A 25,650-nucleotide genomic window follows, 5' to 3' on the forward strand; every position below is an offset into this window, starting at 1 on the left:
AAGACTACTCCATGGCTATTCTAAATATGACAAAGTTCCCATAGAGGAGTTGAATAATGGAAACACAATACTAGACATGGTACGGATTATTATAAAAACGTTTAAAAAAGCAATAAAATACAACAATTGTTAAAGAAATAAACTACAACTACACCTTTCTAGATAGGGAATGGTGGAAAATAATTAGACTTTCCATTTATAGTATTTCATAAATCGATACGACAGAATTAGAAGAAAGGATGATTAGCGAAATAATAAACCTTCAAATATAAGGACCTGGAACACAAAAGTACTCAATCAACATGGTGGAGATAAAACACAGAGGAAACAAAAGGCAGAGTATGTGGGTATGTGTGCATGTATACACCCCTTTGAGAGACCCCTTTGAGAGACCCATACACGAAGGAGCAGTACTTATGTGTTTTATGGGCCTGCAGTAAGTAGCTTATACGCAGCTAAATCAGAAAGATCAATGTGGTCAGAGACCTACTAAAGTAGCACCGCCCTCTCAAGATTCTGAACCTGCCTGGCAGGGTTGGTCCTACAAAGCCAAAGCCCCCTGATGGGAGAGCATGATATACAAGGAAATTCTCAAAGCTGCGTGTGGGTGTTTCAGGGGAAGGGGGTATATCTGACCTCCATCACCTAAGACGTGACAATGGTTAATCAAATCTCCCCATTTTTGCTAAATTTTGCATGTCTTCTCATACAGCTGCAACTGTATATGCATTCGTAAATCAAGGCCTTTCTAGAGTTGGGCTCTGGGATGGAACAACTGTTGAGCATCTGAGTGTATGGTTGTTTGTGGGGGAAAGGGGTTGAATGTGTATGAGTGTTTGTGTGTGTGTATGCATCAAATAACTGTTGCTAGGGAGTAAAGATATTATGGACAATATAGGATGAATCACAATTATTGTTTGTTAAAATAATAATTGCTTCCCAAAATGTAATTTTTGTTATAGCAATACTGGTAAGAGGTAACAACCTTTGCATAAACTCCCTACATTATTACAAATATGAGCTTCCGGCGCCAACAGAGATGGCCGCCTCGCTTCGCGTTCCTAAGAAACTATGCAGTTATTTCTTACATTGGTACCCCAGGAAATTTGAGGTTTTATTACATACAGTCGGAAGGCACTACTGGATATAAGAGCAACGTCAACTCACCACCATTACGACTTTCCCGAAGCGGATCCTGTGTTTTGCCCACCACACAGGAAAATGGAACGGATCCCAGCCAGCGAACCAAAACAACGTCGCTGTAAAAGGGGCAGACGAAGTGGTCTTCTGGTTAGGCTCCGGAGACGGGCACATCGTGCACCGCTCCCGAGCCTACTACTCGCAAATGTCAAGGGTCTTGACAACAAGGTTGATGAAATCCGAGCAAGGGTAGCATTCCAGAGAGACATAAGAGACTGTAACATTCTTTGCTTCACGGAAACATGGCTCACTCGAGACACGCTATCGGAAGACGTGGTGTGATCATAACAACATACAGGAACTCAAGTCCTTCTGTTCACCTGACTTAGAATTCCTCACAATCAAATGTTGACCGCATTATCTACCAAGAGAATTCTCTTTGATTATAATCACAGCCGCATATATTCCCCCCCAAGCAGACACATCGACGGCCCTGAACAAACTTTATTTGACTACGTAAACTGGAAACCACATATCCTGAGGCTGCATTCATTGTAGCTGGGGATTTTAACAAGGCTAATCTGAAAACAAGACTCCCTAAATTCTATCAGCATATCGATTGTGCTACCAGGGCTGGTAAAACCCTGGATCATTGGTATTCTAACTTCCACGACGCATATAAGGCCCTCCCCCGCCTTCCTTTTGGAAAAGCTAACCACGACTCCATTTTGATGCTCCCGGCCTATAGACAGAGACTAAAACTGGAAGCTCCCGCGCTCAGGTCTGTTCAATGCTGGTCTGACCAATCTGATTCCACGCTTCAAGATTGCTTCGATCACGTGGATTGGGATATGTTCCGCATTGCGTCAAACAACAACATTGACGAATGCGCTGATTCGATGAGCGAGTTTATTAGCAAGTGCATCGGCGATGTTGTACCCACAGCAACTATTAAAACCTTCCCAAACCAGAAACCGTGGATTGATGGCAGCATTCACACAAAACTGAAAGCACGAACCACTGCTTTTAACCAGGGAAAGGTGACCGGAAACATGACCGAATACAAACAGTGTAGCAATTCCCTCCGCAAGGCAATCAAACAAGCTAAGCGTCAGTATAGAGACAAAGTAGAGTCGCAATTCAACGGCTCAGACACAAGAGGTATGTGGCAGGGTCTACAGTCAATCACGGATTACAAAAATAAAACCAGCCCCATCGCGGATCAGGATGTCTTGCTCCCAGACAGACTAAACAACTTCTTTGCTCGCTTTGAGGACAATACAGTGCCACTGACACGGCCCGCTACCAAAACCTGCAGACTCTCCTTCACTGCAGCCGACGTGAGTAAAACATTTAAACGTGTTAACCCTTGCAAGGCTGCAGGCCCAGGCGGCATCCCCAGCCGCGTCCTCAGAGCATGCGCAGACCAGCTGGCTGGTGTGTTTACAGACATATTCAATCAATCCCTATCCCAGTCTGCTGTTCCCACGTGATTCAAGAGGGCCAACATTGTTCCTGTTCCTAAGAAAGCTAAGGTAACTGAGCTAAACGACTACCGCCCCGTAGCACTCACTTCCGTCATCATGAAATGCTTTGAGAGACTAGTCAAGGATCATATCACCTCCACCCTACCTGACACCCTGACCTACTCCAATTTGCTTACCACCCCAATTGGTCCACAGACGACGCAATCGCAATCACACTGCCCTAACCCATCTGGCCAAGAGGAATACCTATGTAAGAATGCTGTTCATCGATTACAGCTCAGCATTTAACACCAGAGTACCCTCCAAACTCGTCATCAAGCTCGAGACCCTGGGTCTCGACCCCGCCCTGTGCAACTGGGTCCTGGACTTTCTGACGGGACGCCCCCAGGTGGTGAGTGTAGGAAACATCTCCACCTCGCTGATCCTCAACACTTTATTTTTTTTTATTTTTTTATTTCACCTTTATTTAACCAGGTAGGCTAGTTGAGAACAAGTTCTCATTTGCAACTGCGACCTGGCCAAGATAAAGCATAGCAGTGTGAGCATACAACAAAGAGTTACACATGGAGTAAACAATTAACAAGTCTGGGGCCCCACAAGGGTGCACTGGGGCCCCACAAGGGTGCATTCTCAGCCCTCTCCTGTACTCCTTGTTCACCACTGACTGCGTGGTCATGCACGCCTCCAACTCAATCATCAAGTTTGCAGATGACACTACAGTTGATTACCAACAACGACGAGACGGCCTACAGGGAGGAGGTGAGGTCCCCCGGAGTGTGGTGTCAGGAAAAGAACCTCACACTCAATGTCACAAAACAAAGGAGATGATCGTGGACTTCAGGAAACAGCAGAGGGAGCACCCCCTATCCACATCAACAGGACAGTAGTGGAGAAGGTGGAAAGTTTTAAGTTCCTAGGTGTCCACCCACACAGACAGCGTGGTGAAGAAAGCGCAACAGCTCCTCTTCAACCTCAGGGGGCTGAAGAAATTGTATTTTTGGCTTGGCCCCAAAAACTCACAAACTTTTACAAATGCACAATTGAGAGCATCCTGTCGGGCTGTATCACCACCTGGTACGGCAACTGCTCCTCCGCCCACAACCGTAAGGCTCTCCAGAGGGTAGTGAGGTCTGCACAAGCCATCACCGGGGGCAAACTACCTGCGCTCCAGGACACCTACACCACCCGATGTCACAGGAAGCCAAAAAATATCATCAAGGACAACAACCACCCGAGCCACTGCCTGTTCACCTGCTATCATCCAGAAGGCGAGGTCAGTACAGGTGCATCAAAGCTGGGACCAAGAGACTGAAAACAGCTTCTATCTCAAGGCCAACAGACTGTTAAACAGCCATCACTAACATTGAGTGGCTGCTGCCAACATACTGATTCAAATCTCTAGCCACTTTAATAATGAATAAGGGGATGTAATAAATGTATCACTAGTCACTTTAAACAATGCCACTTTATATAATGTTTACATACCCTACATTACTCATCTCATATGTATATACTGTACACTATACAATCTACTGCATCTTGCCTACGCCGTTCGGCCATCGCTCATCCATATATTTATATGTACATATTCTTATTCATTCCTTTGTTGTTGTGACATTTTTAGATTACTTGTTAGTGTCACGACTTCGGCCGAAGTCAGTCCCTCTCCTTGTTCGGGCGACGTTCGGTGGTCCACGTCACCGTCTTTCTAGCCACCGCCGATCCACTTTTCATTTTCCATTTGTTCTGTCTTTGTCTTATCACATCTGGCTTCACTCAACCAATTACGTGTTTATTATTTAACCCTCTGTTCCCCATGTTGTGTTCGTGAGTGATTGTTTATTTTAATTCGGTCCGTGTTTGTGAGCTGTCATGGTTGCGTTGTAATTTTAAAATGATTGAGTAAAGTACTTTAATTACTCATATCTGCTGTCCTGCGCCTGACTCCCTACACCAGCTACACATAGGACCGCTACAGTTAGATATTACTGCATGGTCAGAACTAGGAGCACAAGCATTTCGCTATACTCACATTAACATCTGCTAAACATGTGTATGTGACCAATAAAATTTGATTTGATTTGATGACCTCACATGTGAATCCTTAAAGAGATGGGTGGGTCTGGCTTAAGAGGGTGTGAACAATGCTGAATGGGTGTAGACAAAGGAAAGCTCTCCATAGGGTTCTCACGGGTCCTTGAAATCCTTGAAAGTTTGTGAATTATCGAAAACAAAATCAAGGCCTTGAAAGTTTTTGAAAATAGACATAAATAGACATGGGTCATTAAAAGTGCTTTAATTTATATATTTTGTGCAAGAATAGAAATGGAAGATTTTTTTAACTTAACGTCAGCAATAGGCTACGTTCCGCTGTCTGCATGTGTCTCCCGCCGTCTGTACGTCCTTGTTTCACGTGCCACCTGCCTCGAGAAAGTGTGACGGTCACGTGCGTGCATGAGTGATTGACGTCAAATGATTAAGGCTAAACAGCGGCAAGCAAGAGAGAAAGCTAACGTTAAGCGAACATTCAGCTATGCCTGGAAAATGGAAATTCCTGGACTCGTGGCTCACCAAAGACACTTACAAGGACTGGCTTGTTAAAGATCCATGGGACATCCATATGGCCCGATGCAGAGCCTGCAGCAAATCAATAAAAGTTCACGCCGTGGGCGAAGCAGCTGTGACGAGCCATGCTGCTGGAGCATCACACAGGACGGCACAAGTTAAAAGCAGGTAGGTCCTACCCCTGGTAACATGTAGAAAGGAATACAACAACCATACTTAGTTAGTTACTAACGTTAATTAGTTAACTAGATTATTCAGTCTCTTCGTGGTTGGGTAAATTAACTTAACATTACAGTATTATTCGGTTAAATTAACATTTGCTATGTTGTTGTTAGCTAACGTTATCTAGATGTCTCAGTCAGTTTTCCCACAGAATTACACCTGTCAATATAGTGCTAGCTAGCTAACGTTAGCTAAGTTGTTAACCAACTTGCAGGCAAGCAGAGCTGGACAGTGAACATTTAAAATAAATGACAGTTCGCTAACATTAGCTGAAAGTTTACATTTAGTTAAAGGATGTTCACTAGAGTTGTTAATGACTACGTTTAATGACTAATGCTAGCCAGCTAGCTAGTCCTTCATCAGACTTGGACACTTATTTTCTTACAGCTCACACTCTATTGAACTATGTGGAAAAGTCATCGTCATCTACATCACCACCTAGACAATCTTCTACAACTGCTACCACATTCACCATCTCCTCAAGACATCATTACTGGCGTACCCAAAGAGGACACATTGCGGGCTGAGACACTGTGGTGTCTGAATATTATGGAGTCTGAGTGGCATGGTTTATAAGCTGTCACCTGTAACATGAAATTATTTTTAGGAACATGTTATGTTTGTTTTCATAGTTCACATTCTCTCTGTGACACACACAGACACACACGTTCACACACAGGCTAGAAACAGAATTAAGTCTTTGATTTCAATCTTCTTTTTTTTTACTCGTGGGTGTGCTGTTCTCATCGATGTTCCCAAACAGTGCAATAGCCAAGACCTTCACATGCTGCACAACAATTCCAGCTGTGTACACACGTGGCTTGGCTCCTAATTTCAAGCACTTGTTGTCTAAAAAAGTGTCTGCTGGGGAGGAGGACTATGTACTTCTCTTTGATGAGAGCCTTAACAGAAAATCACTTTATGGGACATGCAACTGTGTTGGACCTTAAAGCGGTCTATGAGAAGAGCACCGAAGATCTACCAAAGAAAAACATGGTTCAGATCTCCATAGATGGACCAAATGTAAATTGGTCATTTTACTCAAAGGTAGAGAAGTCCCTCCTAGATTTTGATGTACACCTTATAAACATTGGCAGGTGCGGTCTCCATATAGTACATGGAGCATTTCAGAAGGGAGTGGAAGAAACAGAGTGGAAAGTTGATAGTATACTGCATGCTATGTACCAACTTCTGAAGGATACTCCAGACGACAGGGAGGACTACTTTAACATCATTGGATCATCAGATCCCCACTGCCATTTAAGTTTTGCAAGACACAGTGGATTGAAAATGCACTGGTGCTTGAAAGAGCTTTAGAGTTTTTACCCCATATGGCAACAAATGTGAACGCTGTAGAGAAGAGATGTCCAAATACAGGCACAAAGTCATTTGAGGTGATTCAAGAGGCTGTTAAGGACCCTCTCAAGACAGCAAAACTGAATCTTGTCAACGAGCAAAGACGTGACACCATTCCTCACACGCTACCAGACCGATAAGCCCATGGTGCCATTTCTCTCTACAGACTTGTTCAAGCTGCTTAAGAGCTTGATGAGCAGATTCATTAAGCCAGCCCTCAGGAAAGAAGCGAAGACTCCTCAAAAACATCTTGATGTCGAGGTGAGCCAGTCATCCAATCACATCGACTCCTCACAGGCCGACTTGGGCTTTGTTACTCAAAGAATTGTGACAGAGTTGTCCGCAGGGAAGAAAATTGGACAGAAAACATTGATGGACTTCAAAATCGCTTGCAAGAAGTGTATGCTCAAAACTGTTAACAAACGTATTGAGATCTCCATTGAAGTACTCTCTGGTCTCGCATCTTTCTTTCTTGGATCCAAGGGAAATGGCAGGCACAAATGGAAAGATGCCGTGTACAGCAAAATTGAAAAAGGCCCTGACCTACCTTGTAAATATACATTGGGTGAAGGAAGAAGATTGTGATGACATCATTCATCAATACTCACATTTTATTGATGACATTGTCCAGGCCCAACACTCAGAGTTTTCCAACTTTGATCCTGTCCAAGACAGCGTGAACACATTTTTACATGAGTACATGTCAAATGACAAAGAGCTCAAAAATCTATGGAGACTTTGTTGCCAACTCCTCTTACTGTCACACACAAGCCTTAGTAGAGCGTAGATTCTCCATCAATCGGCAGATTGAAGTTGAGAACTTGAAGGAAGATTTGTATGTAGCACAGAGATATGTAGTTGACCACATAAGAGCTGTGGGTGGCATACATGTGTGCATTGACAGACCGCTGCTGATGTCAGTGGCAGCTGCAAGGCAGAGGTATGTGACACATCAAGAAGAACAGAGACAGAAGAATGGATGAGCAAAAAAACATAGAGAAAATACCTTATAGATGAAATAGATGAACTGAAAGTGAAGACAAGAAGACTGACAGATGACATAAATGCTCTCTAGACCTCAGCAGACAAATTTGCACTCAAAGCGGAGAGCACAGGCAACCTCAGTCTTATTGCCAAGTCCAATAGCCTGAGAAAGGGTGCTAAAGATTAAAGAGCACAAGTAGTTGAAATAGCAACACTACTCAATGAAAAAGTGAATGAGCAAATGAAGGGGCATAGCAGCAAAAAAAAGGGTTGGCCACTGTTTTAACAGTTTAAGAAAGGGCAAAACACTATTCAATGAGTAAGTGATAAAAAAAGAAGAAGTAAATTAATCAAAAAGCCAACAACCCCAGAACACATTGGTTGTGGAAATGTTTAATTTATTTTGATCCAATTCATTTTCATCTAATCTTTTATTGTTGCAAAACATTTAATTTATGGTCATGTGTTTTTGTTTATTTATCTTCTATTTTGGTCATGGTCATGTTCATGAAAAAAGGCCATGTTTTTGCTCTGCGACATGTTTTGTGTTGTTAAGTTGGTGCTAATGAAATAAATAAAGAATTACTTAGCTCTTCAAGTCTCTGTCTCTATCGCTCAATTTACACAATATATTGTTTTGCTGTGCTGTGTTAGAGAAGGCAAGAGACCACGTAGTCTGCCATCACTGTAACACAGTACATTTGAGAAGTGTTCACACATTCAAGCTTCTCTCATTATAAAAATTCTCAGTGTTGTAACAGTAATTAACATTGATCCGTGTCTCAAACTATGCCATGTTGGGTCCTTGAATTTGAGGGAATTGGGCCTGGAAAGTCCTTGAGTTTGATGTTTAAGAAGCTGTGGGAACCCTGTCTCCAGTAGGTACCAAAACAAAAAGGCCCTTATCTCAAAAGGGAGTTTACAAGTTTATCAACTTTCAAAGTAGAATTACTTTCCCATTGTTCCTCAACAATGCTGTGTATGATATACAATTTTGTAGCTCTGAGTTTCTACTTTAACTAGCTAGCTAAAAAAATTATCTAAAATCCCAGTCCATAGTGTAACGTTACTAGCAATAGAAACCGATTGTCATTGCTAGCAAGTCAGCCATTGAACTTTAGCTGGCAAGCTAACAGCAACCTTTAACTAGCAATACAAACCAATTGCCATAGCTAGCTAAAGTTAAGAATATAGGTTCAATGTTAGCTTGTTAACATTATGCTATAACTAGCAATGCGAAATGGCATTCTGAGAAAACATCACTAACGTTACACACACTTCATACATGTACGTTAATGTTAGCTAGCAAGCCAGCCATCGAATACCAGCTGGCTAGCTAACAGAAAGCGTAACCTCTTACAGCTACCCCCCTACTTTTTTCAATTTCCGCCTGAAGACATACCCAAATCTAACTGCCTGTAGCTCAGGCTCAGAACCAAGGATATGCATATTCTTGATTTCATTTGAAAGAAAACACTCTGATGTTTGTGTAAATGTGGTTTGATGTGGTTTAAGTTTTTTCATTTTTCATTTTTATTGTTGTATCATCATCTTTAAAATGAACAAGACAAAACAAACATTCAGAAAGGATGATGGGGACAATTTCAGTGAAAAACATAGGAGGGCAACAGTGCAAAGTTTCAGAATGATAACTTCCAAAATGAGTGTGCTACATGACATTTATCATGAAGTCACCCAGGTGTCCCACACAAGTAGCCCAAATGTACCCAAGTGGCCAAATTGGTGAAGTTATACATTTTGATTGGAATAACTATATACTGTACAAAATACCAAAATGGTATTCTAACACACCCCCACCCCAAAAAATTAGAAAAAACATGAAAAAGAAATACATTTACAAATTAACACTTTCAATATTTGGAAGACCCTCAGTCCTCTACACAATATTGTGCTGCTGATGCCAGGTGATATAGCAGTCTCTTTCTGCTGTAAAGCAGAGGGTCACCAAGCATGTGGTGCAGGTGATGGGGGACTTCATTTTGCAAAGAACACAGCGACGCCTCCATGCTGTGCCCTTTTGGCCCGGAGGCACATCCATACCTGTAGACATAAATAAGATTCTAGGCTTTCGAAACATGTGAGACACTTGTATTTTCATGAATGTTTAATACGCTAACGGGTTCGGTGCGCAGAGAGGTTAAACTTGCAATGAAAACAACTTTCTGACAAAATAAAAAATGTATAATATCTGAAACTGTAGCTAGATTCTTACCCGAATACATGGATGAAAGCTTCATGGCAGACTGCAACCCGTTTTATTACATTTTCAGAGTCAGAATAGCATGAACGTCCTCCAGAAAGTAGCCCATCACAATTTTTTTCCACTGACCTTAGTCGATTGTGCCTGATAAATTCAGGGCAGCAATGTTATTGAGAGCAGTAGCAACATATTTCAGCTCTTCATGGCTAATGTTATATATTTCGTAAAAACTCCAGTAGAAAGGATTATCTACTCATAACGAGCAGCTCATTTTTATAGACACAAGCTGCTACACGGCAGACCAATGCAAACTCATCTCTCGGCATGTCCAGCCCACTCATTATCTCAGCCAATCATGGCTAGCGGGACGGTTGCTGTCTTTTTCTGTGGATAAACAAACTAGGCTCGTAGTTTAACAATTTTATTTGTATTTACACATGGCATACAAGTTTGTTATTAAGGCACATGAAAGTTCACATGGTCGAGAAGGCATTTCTGTCAAAAAAAATGTATAATGTTCAAACGGCTCTCCTGTGAAGTTGTAACTTGCGACATACGCCTAGTTTCCTGAATCGGGTCACATATGTGGGTATGTGTATGTATGTATGTATACCCCAAAAATATATGGGAGATTGGAAATTATGCAGACAATTACATTGATGGAAGCTACAATCTATCCACTATATTAAAGCTGATCCACCCTGTTAAAAAAATACTTACAGTGTAGTGAGAGCGGCTTTATCTCAATGCTACCTCATACCTGCCAAATTTCTGTCTGCTTGAACGGCAATTTCATTTAATTTTCAATTTCAACATGAATTGACCCAGGGAACCGATAGAACATTGCTCAGAGATGCACAAACAATATAACATTCAAAATGGGTGAATATTTACTTTAATAGGCACTTACTATAGTATTTTATTTAAATTTAAGATGGGAAAACACGTTTATTATTAACTTGAACATTTGGTCTTCATGACAGAATGTTAAAATGAAGTACAATTTTGTTTTGTTTTTTTACTACTCAAAAGTCACCTAATTGGTGGAATGACCAACAAGCTCTCAGTGTCATTGCAGAATCTGATGTTTTACCATTAACAAACATTTCAATGGTTAAGTTTAGGAATTCATTCAGAATTGTTAAGGTAATGGTTAAGGTTTGGGATAGGGTTAAAACTCAAAATGCAAAACGAGGGTCTAGCCCTGGGATTGAAAACTTGACCCTAGGAGCTGGGGCTCATCCGCCATACCCAACACCCTATTTGATGGTAATAGCTCTCACTGTTGCCCCTAGTGACCGGTTTTCAGTGGTGTAAAGTATTTAAGTAAAAATACTTATAGTACTACTTAAGTAGTTTTTGGGGGTATCTGTACTTTACTTTACTATTTATTTATTGACAACTTTTCCTTTTCCTCCACTACATAAAGAAAATAATGAACTTTTTACTCCATACATTTTCCCTGACACCCAAAAGTGCTTGTTACATTTTGAATGCTTAGCAGGACAGGAAAATTGTTGGGAGATTAATTCAAAACCGGCAGTGGTGGAAAAAGTACCCAATTATCATACTTGAGTAAAAGTAAAGATACCATTGTAGAAAATGAAAAGTCACCCAGTAAAATATTACTTGAGTAAAAGTCCAAAAGTATTTGGTTTTAAATAAACGTAAGTATCAAAAGTAAATGTAATTGCTAAAATATGTACACTATTTCAAAACCAATGTGTTAATTGGGGATATTCTCCCATTTTCACAAACACAAAACATAAAAAAATGCAATATGTTTAAGTACAAACAATTTCATAATTAATGTGGTTTAACACTTGGTTCAACATTGACAACAATGTCCTTTTTTTAAACTATCTAAAACATAACATGATTATTTTTGGGATTCTCTGCAAAATAGATTTGCTGAATTGTTTTCTTAAAACTGAACGATTATTCAGCTGAATTAACAAAGATTAAGATATGTACAGTATATTTGGGACTGATATGTGGACTAAATAACACCTTAGCATGGGAACGCTATGCATCAACAGCTGCATCACACCCACGCTTTGTGATACATTTCCATATTAATATATACATTTTTCTTTTAAATACAGTGGCTTGTGAAAGTTTTCACCCCCTTGGCATTTGTCCTATTTTGTTGTCATGCAACCTGGAATTAAAATAGATTTTTGGGGGGGTTTGTATAATTTGATTTACACAACATGCCTACCACTTTGAAGATGTAAAATATGTTTTATAAGACAAAAAAACTGAACTTGAGTGTGCATAACTATACACCTCCCCACCCCACACCTAAAGTCAATACTTTGTAGAGCCACCTTTTGCAGCAATTACAGCTGCAAGTCTCTTGTGGTATATCTCTATAAGCATGGCACATCCAGCCACTGGGATTTTTGCCAATTCTTCAAGGCAAAACTGCTCCAGCTCCTTCAAGTTGGATGGGTTCTGCTATTGTACCACAATCGTTAAGTCTTACCACAGATTCTCAATTGGATTGAGGTCTAGGCTTTGACTAGGTCATTCCAAGACATTTAAATGTTTCCCCTTAAACCACTCAAGTGTAGCTTTAGCAGTATGCTTAGGGTCATTTTCCTGCTGGAAGGTGAATCTCCATCCCAGTCTCAAATCTCTGGAAGGCTGAAACAGGTTTCCCTCAAGAATTTCCCTGTATTTAGCGCCTTCCATCATCCCTTCAATTCTGACCAGTTTCCCAGTCCCTGCCGATGAAAAACATCCCCACAGCATGATGCTGCCACCACCATGCTTCACTGTAGGGATGGTGTTCTCGGGGTGATGGGAGGTGTTGGGTTTGCGCCAGACATAGCGTTTTCCTTGATGGCCAAAAAGCTCAATTTTAGTCTCATCTGACCAGAGTACTGTCTTCCATATGTTTGCGTTTGCTTATTTATTTCTTTAACCAATGGCTTTTTTCTGGCCACTCTTCCATAAAGCCCAACTCTGTGGAGTGTGCAGCTTACAGTGGTCCTATGTACAGATACTCCAATCTCCACTGTGGAGCTTTGCAGCTCCTTCAGGGTTATCTTTGGTCTCTTTGTTGCCTCTCTAATTAATGCCCTCCTTGCCTGGTCCATGAGTTTTGGTGGGAGGCCCTCTCTTGGCAGGTTTGTTGTGGTGCGATATTTTTTCCAATTTTTAATAATGGATTAAATAGTGCTCCGTGGGATGTTCAAAGTTTCAGATATTGTTTTATAACCCAACCCTGACCTGTACTTCTCCAAAACTTTGTCTCTGACCTGTTTGGAGAGCTCCTTGGTCTTCATGGTGCCACTTGCTTGGTGGTGTTGCAGACTCTGGGGCCTTTCAGAACAGGTGTGTATATATACTGAGATCATGTGACAGATCATGTGACACTTAGATTGCACACAGGTGTACTTTATTTAACTATTTATGTGACTTCTGAAGGTAATTGGTTGCACCAGATCTTATTTAGGGGCTTCATAGCAAATGGGGTGAATACATATGCACCACTTTTCCATTTATTAATTTATTTTTTAAACAAGTAATTTTTTTCATTTCACTTCACCAATTTGGACTATTTTGTGTATGTCCATTACATGAACTCCCGCCAAAAATCTATTTAAATTACAGGTTGTAACGCAACAAAATAGGAAATACTCTCCAAGGCACTGTAGTTTATAAAATGCCATCCCTCTCATCTCTGGGTCAGAGGTCAAAGCTCAGAAGTCAGCCAATGTCATCTGCCACACAGAGATGACCGTGTGTCTAACTAAGGGCTTTCCCCCCAGCACCAGTAGCAAATCAGGCAGGTTTTGTGCTATGCTCTCATGGCTCTCCTCTGGTTTACCTGAACCATCCTCCTCTATATTCTCACAGCTCCACTGCTTACTGAAGGCCTCCTGGTTCTCAAAGGTCAGACAATTCCCAAACTGCTGAGTGTCATTCTCACTTAGACCATTACAATAGTCCTCCACTTCAGTCAATAGCTTCTCCGAGCTACTAAACGTCTCCAGCTCTATAGTGCCCTCTGTCTTTGAGGAGGATGGGAAGCATTTGTTCTTGAACGGCCGTATCTTGCTGTCAAGTCTGTTTCTGATGGTGGTGCTGGGGATCAGGGTGGTGCTGGTGGTTGTGGTCACGGAAGGCTGGTAGCTAGGGCCAAGGCCAGCACAGCAGTGGTAGATCCTGTGGGGAGGTGGGTTGGAGCCGGGTAGCACGGCTAGCTTCCCCCATGTCTGGGTGGTGAAGCTGTACCTGTGGATAAAAAGCATCTGCTAAATGGCATATCTTATATTATTATATATTCAGTGTAGCTTGCTTCAGCAAGCACACTCTAGATATTTCTCATACTTCTGACTTATAGTTATTACTATTATTTAGGATGCTATTTCCACCATTTACGATAGAAACTCCATTCAAAATGTGAAGAGTGACTCTGAATGGTGAAGCTGTACCTCCATAGACAGCTCCTGGGTGTGTGCTGGCTCTCTCCTCCTCCAAACAGAAGCATGCTGTCCCGGTAGACCACAGTTGAGTGGCCCACCAGCTTAGAGGGGCCTGATCTGTATAACACATCCATAGGACAGACAGGAAGGAAGGAAAAACAACACAACGCATTGTTAAACAAGCAACACAATTAGTCTATTGTTAGTTTTTTTACCTTTGTGTGGAAAAGATAACATCACTTAGATTGCTGATTTACTGAATGTGCTGTGTGTACATAAACTGCACAATCCCAATTATTTATTCAAACATAACAATTAATAGTGAATGATGATAGAGGTTTGTGAGAGGTTAGAGCTACAGGTTAAGCAAATTAATCTGGTGGCTCAGCGCCAGATAACATTGTCTGGTTTCAGCTGTTTTGCATTTCCTGTTGAGAGTAGAAATGCTGAACAAATTGCCACACAAAATAACTGAGCCCATAAAGAGACATTATAATTGACATGATATTGCCCTCCATAAGGCTGTTGAGGTTGTCAGTGCCTGAAACAGACCTGGGTCAAATACATTATCTCAAATTCTTTCAAATACTTGACCGGAGCTTGACTTAGCTTACCCAGTACAATGGAGCCAATGGAACAGTCCTAAAAGTATCCTCCATAAGGGTATTGAAAGTTGTCGGTGCCTGAACCATTGAAAACTATTTTCATAGATCTGTAGTATCCAGTGAAACCCCAGAGGCAGAGGCAGAGGCAGAGGCAGAGAGAGAGAGAGAGAGAGAGAGAGAGAGAGAGAGAGAGAAATAAAAATAAAGAGGGAGCAGAGATCACTCACGTGGCGTTGAGACAGCTCCAGGAATGACTTGTAGAGTTCCATCTCCACAGATCCCTCTGCTCCCTCAGGCCTCTCAGACCCCCGAAAAGGTACATGCAGTCCAGGTGTGTCATGGCAGAGTGGCTGTGTCTGGGACCAGGACCCACCTCTGTCTCGGTACAGTCCAGCAGAGACCACAACATAGTGTCTGACACACACATGGATGGACACACACACACACACACACACACACACACACACACACACACACACACACACACACACACACACACACACACACACACACACGACAGTGTTAAGTGAAGTGTTGGTAAATTCAAAACATATTCCAGTCATGATATCATTATTGTTTTCTCTGGAAATGTGACAGCAATGCGTTGTTATTAAATGATAATCACGAAAACCAAATTATCTATCCATAGAAAACGTCTAACTCACCAAATTCTAACTTCCAAAACTCCTGTGATGAGGCTCTCATGTCAATGTATCCTCCGTAGATGTACATGGCAGAGCTAAACACCACGGCACTGTGGCCCTTCCTGTTGACTGGCACCTGATTCTGTTAACATGTTAGCATATGGACGGCCATGAGGGATGTCATCAATATCAGTACAAAGCATGGGAACCGTACTTGATCAGCTATTACTATTAATCATGCTATCGGCCAGTTTATAGAGCTGCCATATGCTGTTGTTACATTTAGTTAATCAATTGATTATGTTTTTCATTCATTGCAGTTAAAACCGTACTTGATATGAGAGGGTATACAAATTAATATGTACTGTTCTTTTAATAATTTATAGTGGTGCATTTGTGCGAGTGCAAGCTGTGGAAAATGAGCATGGTTATATTATCACTCTCAATTTCCCTGGTATATGGAGCATTTACTTTTACATTACATACCTGGGGGGGGTTCCTATCCTGCCAGGACACCCACTGCTCTTTCACTGCAAGAGATATGAGAAAGGACACTGACAACTGTGCAGGACTCACAGAGAAACAAAGGCAGAATGGCAGCTTTTCTTTGCCGTCACTCCCTATGAGAACTGTGAGCTAGTACCAACTTTTTATGTTGGATTTTAAATGCCAGATGCAAGTTTGAACATGTTTTAACACTTCTTTCTTGTGAGGAGTAGAAGTGTTTGGGATGTTGTTGGATCATTATGATTGTGTCAGTAGTTATTGAGGTGTATGTTGCCCACAGTGGATTTTACCAATATCAAACACCCAGAGGGGAGTTTTCCATATAGTGTACGCAGAATCAATCATTCCACCGAAGACATACAGAACACCCTGTAAAGATAATGATTTACAATCAACATTGAGCTACATGAAGCCTACCATGTACAGCAATGCTAAGCAGTCTGAGATACAATGACATTGATATTACCTTGATATAACCATACAGATGACATAGATAGAACCCTACCTGATGGGCCACCATGGAATGTTCCTGAAGCTCCTCAGGTGCTGCCTCACAGCTACAGTCCAACTCTGTCCACTCATTGCGTACTACATAGACACACACAGTGGTTAGGTCCATACCCACATTCCTAATGTGTAACAACATCACTGTATAACACTGTTATAACATGATTGAATCACATTCTGCATAACTGACATATACAGTTTGTAGCAGACCAGGTCACAATATAAACAAAGTTATAATAATTATGACTTAGAAAAAGTATAGTGTATCTGACACTTACTAATCTTTTAATGAACCTAGAAGAAAATATTGCCTGCATGCTGGCCAGCTATATTAACAGCCTGTCACCAGAGACTAGTCACTTACCAACATTATACCTCCAGAAGTCCCTGAGCGAGTGGCTCTCCCTCCCTCCCAACACAAAGACACTGTCCCCGTAGGAGCAGCAGGCGTGCTTGTAGCGTTCACATGGTGCAGGGCCACTCTGAGGCAGTACGGTCCACAGGCTGGGGCTGCTACTGCTCCTCCGGCTCATACTAGGGCATCCTCAATCTCAGCTGTCATTGGGCTGCTATTCTCCTCAGGAAAATGACTGCATGGTGAAGAATAGGGCACAGCAACACTAGTTGTCAACCACTAACCACTACAGGTGTCATGTGACTGTTCTCCTCAGTTGTTGTCTTTGGAAAGAGATTCAATGGACACAGTGAAGAAATCTTTAACCAAAACAGTCCGTGTGAATTCGAATCCCAGCTGCAAGAAAAAAAAAGTTAAATGAACTATTATCCTCAGGAAAAAACTAACAGTGAGGTTTCTGATGTCATGCTTCTCTCTGAGGGGAATGGACAAGTTCCCTGGATTATGAACGGCTTCTCTGTCCCCGGGTGTGACAAAACCTGTTTGAAGAGGCACCTAATATAACAGACAATGCACTGCAACCCCAGGCAACACCATTGGTCAGGACACAAAGTCGGCCACCACCACACTCCATTATGTCACCAACGTATGGATGACAGTCCTACATAGACACAGTTGCCAAGACAGCATTTGTTGTTGCTGCTGAAGTATGCTTGTGTGCTCATCTGACACCCTCTACAGGCAGAGCACCTGACTCTGTGGGTAACGCAGCGAGGAGACCTCCCTATGCAGGCAACATATTCATTATTTTAACTCCTCACACTCTTATGACTATATAATAGCCTGAGCCTATATCTGCTATGTTGTCTTGCCAACTTTGCCAGGCAAAACATACACAGCACAATTAGATCTGGGACCAGGCTAACTGTATACAAGTACTTCATTATATAATCAGAACAGTCAGCTTCATACCCAAAAAGAGACATTTGTCTTAGTACTTTGTATGGTTTTTGAGTATTCATAATACATGTGTATATTAATTTGTATTGTACAAACAAGCAACAAGTAACCATGGCAACAGTACACATGTTGTCACCACGAATGATGCAGCTCCCCCTTGGGCCAATCAGTGTAATTTTGTAAATGCGAATCTCTATGGCAAGACATATTATTCACCCAAGTTTCATCAACATTGGGCCAGTGCTGTCTGAGATATCGCATGTGACTAATGTACTAACGAGCTAATGGACAGAGACAGATCCACAGTCCCCTCCAGGGGTATAGTGCTACACAGAGCTGGTAAAAATATTTCTGGAAAATGTATTCTGAAGCAATGTCTCGCAAGATCACATAATAATTAATTCATATTATAACAGAACTGAATATAATACCATGACATGATAGGCCTATAATGTTACTGTTACACCAAAAAAACCTCCACATTTTTTGTGAGATTTTAGGATGGTTAGCTTTAAGATGCGCCAAAATCAGCACCTGCCACGAGGCAGTATATATGCTTTGATTGAAACAAAATACAATGTTTATAGTTTAACAACATCTGGTCTAATTCGCTCACAAAACAATTCAATTCAAGAAGATCTAAAATCATATTCCCATGAATCTGATTGAAATCAAATGATTGGTATGCAGACGAGGTTTGGACATTTCACCGGTAAAACATGAAGAATTAGGCCTATCATTCACGATTCACAGTGATGATGACATATTTTGAAATTAGGTATGCCTAACTTGGTGTTTGAGGGTGAAACAAGTAAGACATTTCCTTGACACAAACCAGGTTTCCATCCAACGTTTTTATGCAAGTAAAGTAGGCCTACATGTCTGATTACAAATGTCACGACAGGCCTGATGGAAACAGCAGATTTGTCCGTAAACTTTCCAAATGTTGACAAAACAAAATACGTTTGACAAGCTGGGATCTTTTTGTGTCGGTAAAATGAATTATGCAAAAAATTATGCACCTTTATACGCAAATATTGATATAATAACTATCATATCGATGTCACGCAATAACATGTCGTGTGGTCCTCCCACTAGGACTTGCAGTTTATTATGCTACAGATGAAATAAGTTATGATGAACTTCACAGGGTGGTAAAAGTGCATTGTGATGAGCTTGATGCTACTTTCTAATAAATATTGAAGGTCTTATTCTGGTGACAAATAAAAATAATCTCGCTATTTTGTCTATACAAATCTCATGTTGGCTTGGTAGGCTATACCTGCACTGTATCTGCCAGCTGTTGGCTAGAGTGCATGTGCCATGACCAGTGTTGGCACATTCGCTATATAACCCAAAATAGTTGAAATAGTAGATGGAAACATCTCTGGTGGGAAAATGTGAATATTGTTTTTATGCAGATTTTAGAATATTCGCATGAAAATCTGTGACCAATTGGATGCAAACCTAGACTACTATGTGTGGGCAAAGGCAGACGTTGAAATCGAAGGATGCATTTTCTGCATATTCTATTATGATATTCAATAGGATACAAACTTTGAGAAATTATGATGTCCATTACATTTTTGGGGGCACTCCTGCACCAAAAAAATAGGTAACACCACTAGTCCCCTGCCCAATTTCATTGTGGGGGTCAACAAGCAACTTCTCCACTTCTACATTTTGAAAACAGTTTGCAACATACAGTAAATGAAAGGCTACGTGGTAGTCCGCCCAACACCCAAAGTTTGTTTTGGGGGAAAACATTTTTTTTAATGAAAACTAACTTCCTGCATTTCTACACATTTTGCAATGGGGCAGAGAGAAAAATGTGCTGTTTTTTATGATACTTTCACTTACATATTCTGTTAACTCATACCGAAATAATGTTGTTGACTCATCCTACACTCGTATTTGTGGCCAAAGCAAATATTGGAGAAAAAAAAAACCTTCAAAAACCCCACCTCAAACTTGTATCTCAAACAGACCGTTTAAAAAATTTGTGTTATTTCCTCATAGAGGATGACGTGGATGAGCTGGCCATCAGTCTACCTACGTTAATATTTTTAATGACCGGTATACATCCACACCATTTCGTTGTTGAGATACGCCCACATCATTCCAACACAGAAAATATTATTTTTAAAGGTCATGAAGAGTCAAAATCATGTTTTTCATGACATTTGATGATATTTGAAGTACGATGACCAAAGTATGACAAATAAAATAAAATGTTATTGGTCACATACACATATTTGGAGGTTATTGCAGGTGTAGCGAAACGCTTGTGTTCCTAGCTCCAACAGTGCAGTAGTATCTAAAAACGATTCACAACAATACACGTAAATCTAAAAGTTTAAAGAAAAAAAAGGGGGGAAAACGAATAGAATTAAGAAATATATAAATGTTAGTTTGAGCAATGTCAGAGTGGCATTGACTAAAATACAGTAGAATAGAATACAGTATATACATATGAGATGAGTAAAGTAGTATTGTATGTAAACATTATTAAAGTGACCAGTGATTCATTGTCTATGTACAGTATATAGGGCAGCAGTCTCTAAGGTGCAGGGTTGAATAACCGGGTGGTAGCTGGCTAGTGATGGCTGTTTAACAGTCTGATGGCCTTGAGATAGAAGCTGTTTTTCAGTCTCTTGGTCCCAGCTTTGATGCACCTGTACTGACCTCGCCTTCTGGATAATAGCAGGGTGAAGAGGCCATGGCTCGGGTGGTTGATGTCCTTGATGATCTTTTTGGCCTTCTTATGACATCGGGTGCTCTAGGTGTCCTGGAGGGCAGGTAGTTTACCCCCGGGGATGCATTGGGCAGACCACACCACCCTCTGGAGAGCCCTGTGGTTGCGCCTGGTGCAGTTGCCATACCAGGCAGTGATACAGCCCGACCAGAGGCTCTCAACTGTGCATCTGTAAAGGTTTGTGAGGGTTTTAGGTGCCAAGCCAAATTTCTTCAGCCTTCTTCACCACACTGTCTGTGTGGGTGGACCATTTCAGATCGTCAGTGATGTGTACGTCGAGGAACTTGAATCCGCAGGTGCGACAAGAAAGTCCGAAATAGCGATATAAAAATGCCTTACCTTTGATGATCTTCTTCTGTTGGCACTACAAAAGGTCCCAGTTACATCACAAATGGTCCTATTGTTCGATAACGTCCTTCTTTATATCCACAAAAACTCAGTTTAGCTGGTGTGCTTCAGTCAATAATCCACCCAGTTTCCCTCCATCAAAATACATACAAAATGAATCCCAAACGTTCCTAATAAACTTTTCCAAACAAGTCAAACAACGTTTATAATCAAACCTTAGGTACCCTAATACGCAAATAAACAAAACAATTTAAGACGGAGAATCGTTATTGTCTTTACCGGAGAAAAATACACGCTTGGAAACACTACAGCCAAAATGGGAGCCACTACAATTTCTGGCTCATTTTTCAAAAAACCAGCCTGAAACACTTTCTAAAGACTGTTGACATCTAGTTGAAGCCCTAGGAACTGCAATCTGGGCCTTATAATAAAAGTGATAGCCATTGAATATAGTGGTAGGCTGAATTCTTTGGGGGGGGGGGGTGGTGGTTTGTCCTCTGGCTTTCGCCTGCCATATCGGTTCTATTATAATCACAGACATTATGTTAACAGGTTTAGAATCTTTAGAGTGTTTTCTATCCAAATCTACAAATTATCTGCATATCCTAGCTTCTGGGCCTGAGTAGTAGGCAGTTTACTTTGGGCACACTTTTCATCCTGATGTCAAAATACTGCCCCCTATCCCAAACAAGCTAATGGCCATGTACTCTTTTATAATCTTCGCCCAGCACAGCCAGAAGATGACTGGCCACCACCAGAAGATGACTGGCCACCCCGCAGAGCCTGGTTCCTCTCTAGGTTTCTTCCTAGGTTCTGGCCTTTTTAGGGAGATTTTCCTAGCCACCGTGCTTCTACATCTGCATTGCTTGCTGTTTGGGGTTTTAGGCTGGGTTTCAGTATTGCACTTGTGACATCTGCTGATGTAAAAAGGGATGTATAAATACATTTGATTGATTGAAATCAATTTGATTGATATACAGTACCACATGTCATGACGTTGACCTCTGGGTAAGGTTTATGACACCCCCTCCCCCCATAAATAGCTTTCTCCCTTCCCTCTCTCTTGACTCTATAGAGGGACTCTTGAATAGCCTTTGTTAAACAGAGAGTCTGGGAGCATCAAACAAGTGGAGGGAAAGGAACCATATTTCGGTAATAGAACCCGTTGAAAATATGCGTTGGCACTTAATGAATATGATGTCAGTTCGGTTGTCATCTGAGACATTATGACTGATGACCGGACGACCTAAACTGTATCTGGGAAAGTCTACACTTTATAGTTATCAGATTCACATGGAATTGTTATACAATTCAAATGTTTAAATGTAAAATTATTGGTGAAAAGATTAAATGTAATTTTAGCTTCCAAATGAGAGATTTGGGTTTTCATAAGGTTAGGGCTCTGCTCAATCAGTGGCCCACCCTGTGAAGATTCATGGGCTATAAACTACGAAACACACCCTTCTCCCTCCACTATATAAGTCCTTGACGAAAATGTAACCTCCTGTCCCGGGTACATTAGGATGACGGTCCGATGTCAGAAGGGTTCAAATAATAACTACAGAATGAAGCCAACCTCAGCGTGAGTTTTGGTTACGAATGGTATGAACGTTGAACTCTTATTCACTATAGAAGTGATACCTCCTAGCCGTTGAGTTAGCAGCGGCCGCTGTAAACGTGGGCTAGGAGAGGACAGACAGAGTATCCCGTCTACCACACAACGACAACACTACAACGTTTCCACCAGAGACACTCTTCAAAGGACTCTGTTGGGCAACACGGCCTTCAATCTACCACCAACCTATTGAAGCGCAGTTCAGAGTAAATATTTATTGCATTTTCCTTTTCCAAATGGTCGGTAATTTAGAATGCATAAGATTCTGTATTTACGATAGAGTAGCTTCCTACGGCCCGATAGAGACATCGCTTCTCCCTTTGTTCTTCAGTCTTCCCGCTCTTTCACTCAAACCCAACACTTCTTTGTGTAACCAGCTGTCATATCTGTTCCGTCCGCTAGGGATATTTTCCTTTATGACATCATTTGTAATCATGTATGATTCAATCTGTGTATATGTAATTCTGTGTGATTAGTTAGGTATTTAGTAAATAAATAATTAAACCCAATTTTGTATTACTGATTCAACTTGTTAGCCAGGGTTTGTGAAGATAACCAAGAATTTACAACTTTCAGATGAGACTGAAATAAGGTGATGATTAATATTGACTGCTATTGATGTAAAATATTACTAGGTCTTTAAGAGTTTATTCGGAAGATAACAGCTCTATAAATATTATTTTGTGGTGCCCCGACTTTCTAGTTAATTACATTTACATGATTAGCTCAATCAGGTAATATTAATTACAGAGAAAGGATTTTATAGAATAGCATGTCATATCACTTAATCCGGCATAGCCAAAGACACGACACACACCAACAAAAGCTGAAGAACATACGCACATCCTGGTTCTTTCCGCAGGTGCTCGAATTGTAGACAAACTCATGGAAAACAGAGTGGAAAATGCTGCACACTGCTGCTCATGCTCCCAGGTGATTTTATTTATAACAACGTTTCGACCCTTAGGTCTTCATCAGGCATCCATATCCCAGGTGGGGGTGAACAGTCCTATGCGGCATTTTCCTTTCTGTTTTCCATATACCAAACCCCCTTGGGCCTTATTGCTTAAATATATAATTGATGCAGTTTCAATGTTGTTTGAGTTGCTTTGTGTATCACCAAATTTGCTTGAGATCATTGATACTGCAACACCTCTCACTGCATCCAAGTTGCTTGACATAGGCATTTCAAAGAGTTGTCAGTCAAGGCGAACTCATGAATATAATCTCCCCGCCCACTCAGCCTGTCTTTTCAAGCTTCCTGGTAGTTGCCATGAGAGAAAAAGTACCTTTCAGAATGACTGTTCAGGACCTTTAACATACTTATTTAAAAAAGTATGTATTTCACTCATATTTTAATTTATTCTAGATCATATTTCATAGAAATCTGGAAACACTGGACAGTTACTTTAAAAGGTTGACTTTGGGGAAAACCCCAAAACAAAGGCTTTAAACTGTATAACTGATAAATGCACCATATCAGGTCATTTAATGGTTACATTTTTTGGGGGGAATACGATATTTTGCTACGGTAGTGCCATTTCTTACTGATCTCTGTCCAAAAATAAATCATGTGAAATGACATCAACACATACTGGAGGAATTACTAGCTAGCTACAAGTGGCTAGCTTAGCTAATGAACTAGCTAGGTCAGTCACAGCCTTCATGACCAGAATGACACATCGATGAACCACCAAAGGCATACCTCATTTCGGTAAAAAAATTCAGAAGGAGTTGGATCGTTTTTTGTGCCCAAAGTCGACCGTTAAAGCTAATTTCCTGCAATTCTACACATTTAGCCATTTCTTATGACATGTTCATATGCTATCTGGGGGGCCCCCAACCTCAAGGTTGTTTTTGTGTTCTAAAAAGCAAGTAGGTCATTGGGAGCAGTACCTATCTTCCTCTATCTTGAATTAAGAAATTAGATCATTGTAAATGAGTCAACATGACATGACACTGATTAAATTGAGAAGCATAAACACAGCCCCTTGACTGTGTGAAGGCATACCCTATGTGAACAGGAAATTATATAGTCAATTCATTCACTGATATTATATTATATTCTTCTATCTCAACTGTTTTCAAGTGATTTTCTGAAGGCTTCTATTTCTCTGTTCAATCAACTAGCCTACCCTGATTAGAAAGGTTTGGATTAAGAAAGGTGGGTTGCAATGTTATTACAAACTACAAAGCACAAACTATTATTACATTGTTATTACGAAATCGAAGGAACAGTCAGATCATGGAAAAATACAAGTTTGACATCTCTGGAAGAGAACGTCTAGGAGGGGCACGTGACCGTTATTTCAACACTCAGGGCACGCTATTTCACTCTGTGCCTGTTTCTTACCACATTCCTTCTACTGACTTTATAGTTCCATGCTGTTATAGGCTACTACAACCTAGTCAGTAAAATTAAAAGTACGCCGACATCTCAAGATTCTACAAATATCATTTGCCTAGGCTACTACATACAGTACATTACATGAAGGGTCTTTTCCAGAAGAGAAACTCACAAGTGACAAAAGTTTAGCTACAATGTGAGCACGGTCACTGGCCAGAAATGTTTCATTGTGTAAAATAAATGTCTCACTTATGGCATTAGAATAATTGTTGGTTTCATTGTGGAAATATATCACTATAAAATCCTTACGAAAAATTGACCAAAACCACTATTTCAATAGCTAATAAAAACGTTATGTATTTTATTTTCATTTTAGGCTACATTTTACTAGGCTACATAGCCTACACAGCCAAAGCTGAACTCACTTACTGCATCGTTGAATAGTCTATACATTGAAAATGTAAAGTTACATCATAGAAAACAAAATTACCCGATTAGAGAGCCGATATCTCACCCGTTCCTCTTCATTGGGTTTTGCTGCGCGGCAGTGATCATCCGGGCTTTGAAGAGCATTTAATTCAGAAGGAGGGGCATAT

General features: G+C 40.9%; 1 protein-coding gene across 1 annotated transcript; it reads right to left on the reverse strand.

The window, feature by feature from the left end:
• Nucleotides 1–10,847: 10,847 nt before the first annotated feature.
• Nucleotides 10,848–25,650, reverse strand: klhdc3l (kelch domain containing 3-like). Its single transcript, XM_020457633.2, has 9 exons — nucleotides 25,545–25,650; nucleotides 17,039–17,264; nucleotides 16,673–16,755; nucleotides 16,458–16,536; nucleotides 16,147–16,190; nucleotides 15,682–15,802; nucleotides 15,244–15,430; nucleotides 14,421–14,528; nucleotides 10,848–14,220 (listed from the first exon to the last, which is right to left on the reverse strand). Exons 2-9 carry the CDS (start codon nucleotides 17,205–17,207, stop codon nucleotides 13,686–13,688), a joined length of 1,326 nt encoding a protein of 441 aa, XP_020313222.1. The 5' UTR covers nucleotides 17,208–17,264; nucleotides 25,545–25,650; the 3' UTR covers nucleotides 10,848–13,685.

Source organism: Oncorhynchus kisutch, linkage group LG2 (assembly GCF_002021735.2).
Source record: "Oncorhynchus kisutch isolate 150728-3 linkage group LG2, Okis_V2, whole genome shotgun sequence".
Lineage (NCBI taxonomy): Eukaryota > Metazoa > Chordata > Actinopteri > Salmoniformes > Salmonidae > Oncorhynchus > Oncorhynchus kisutch.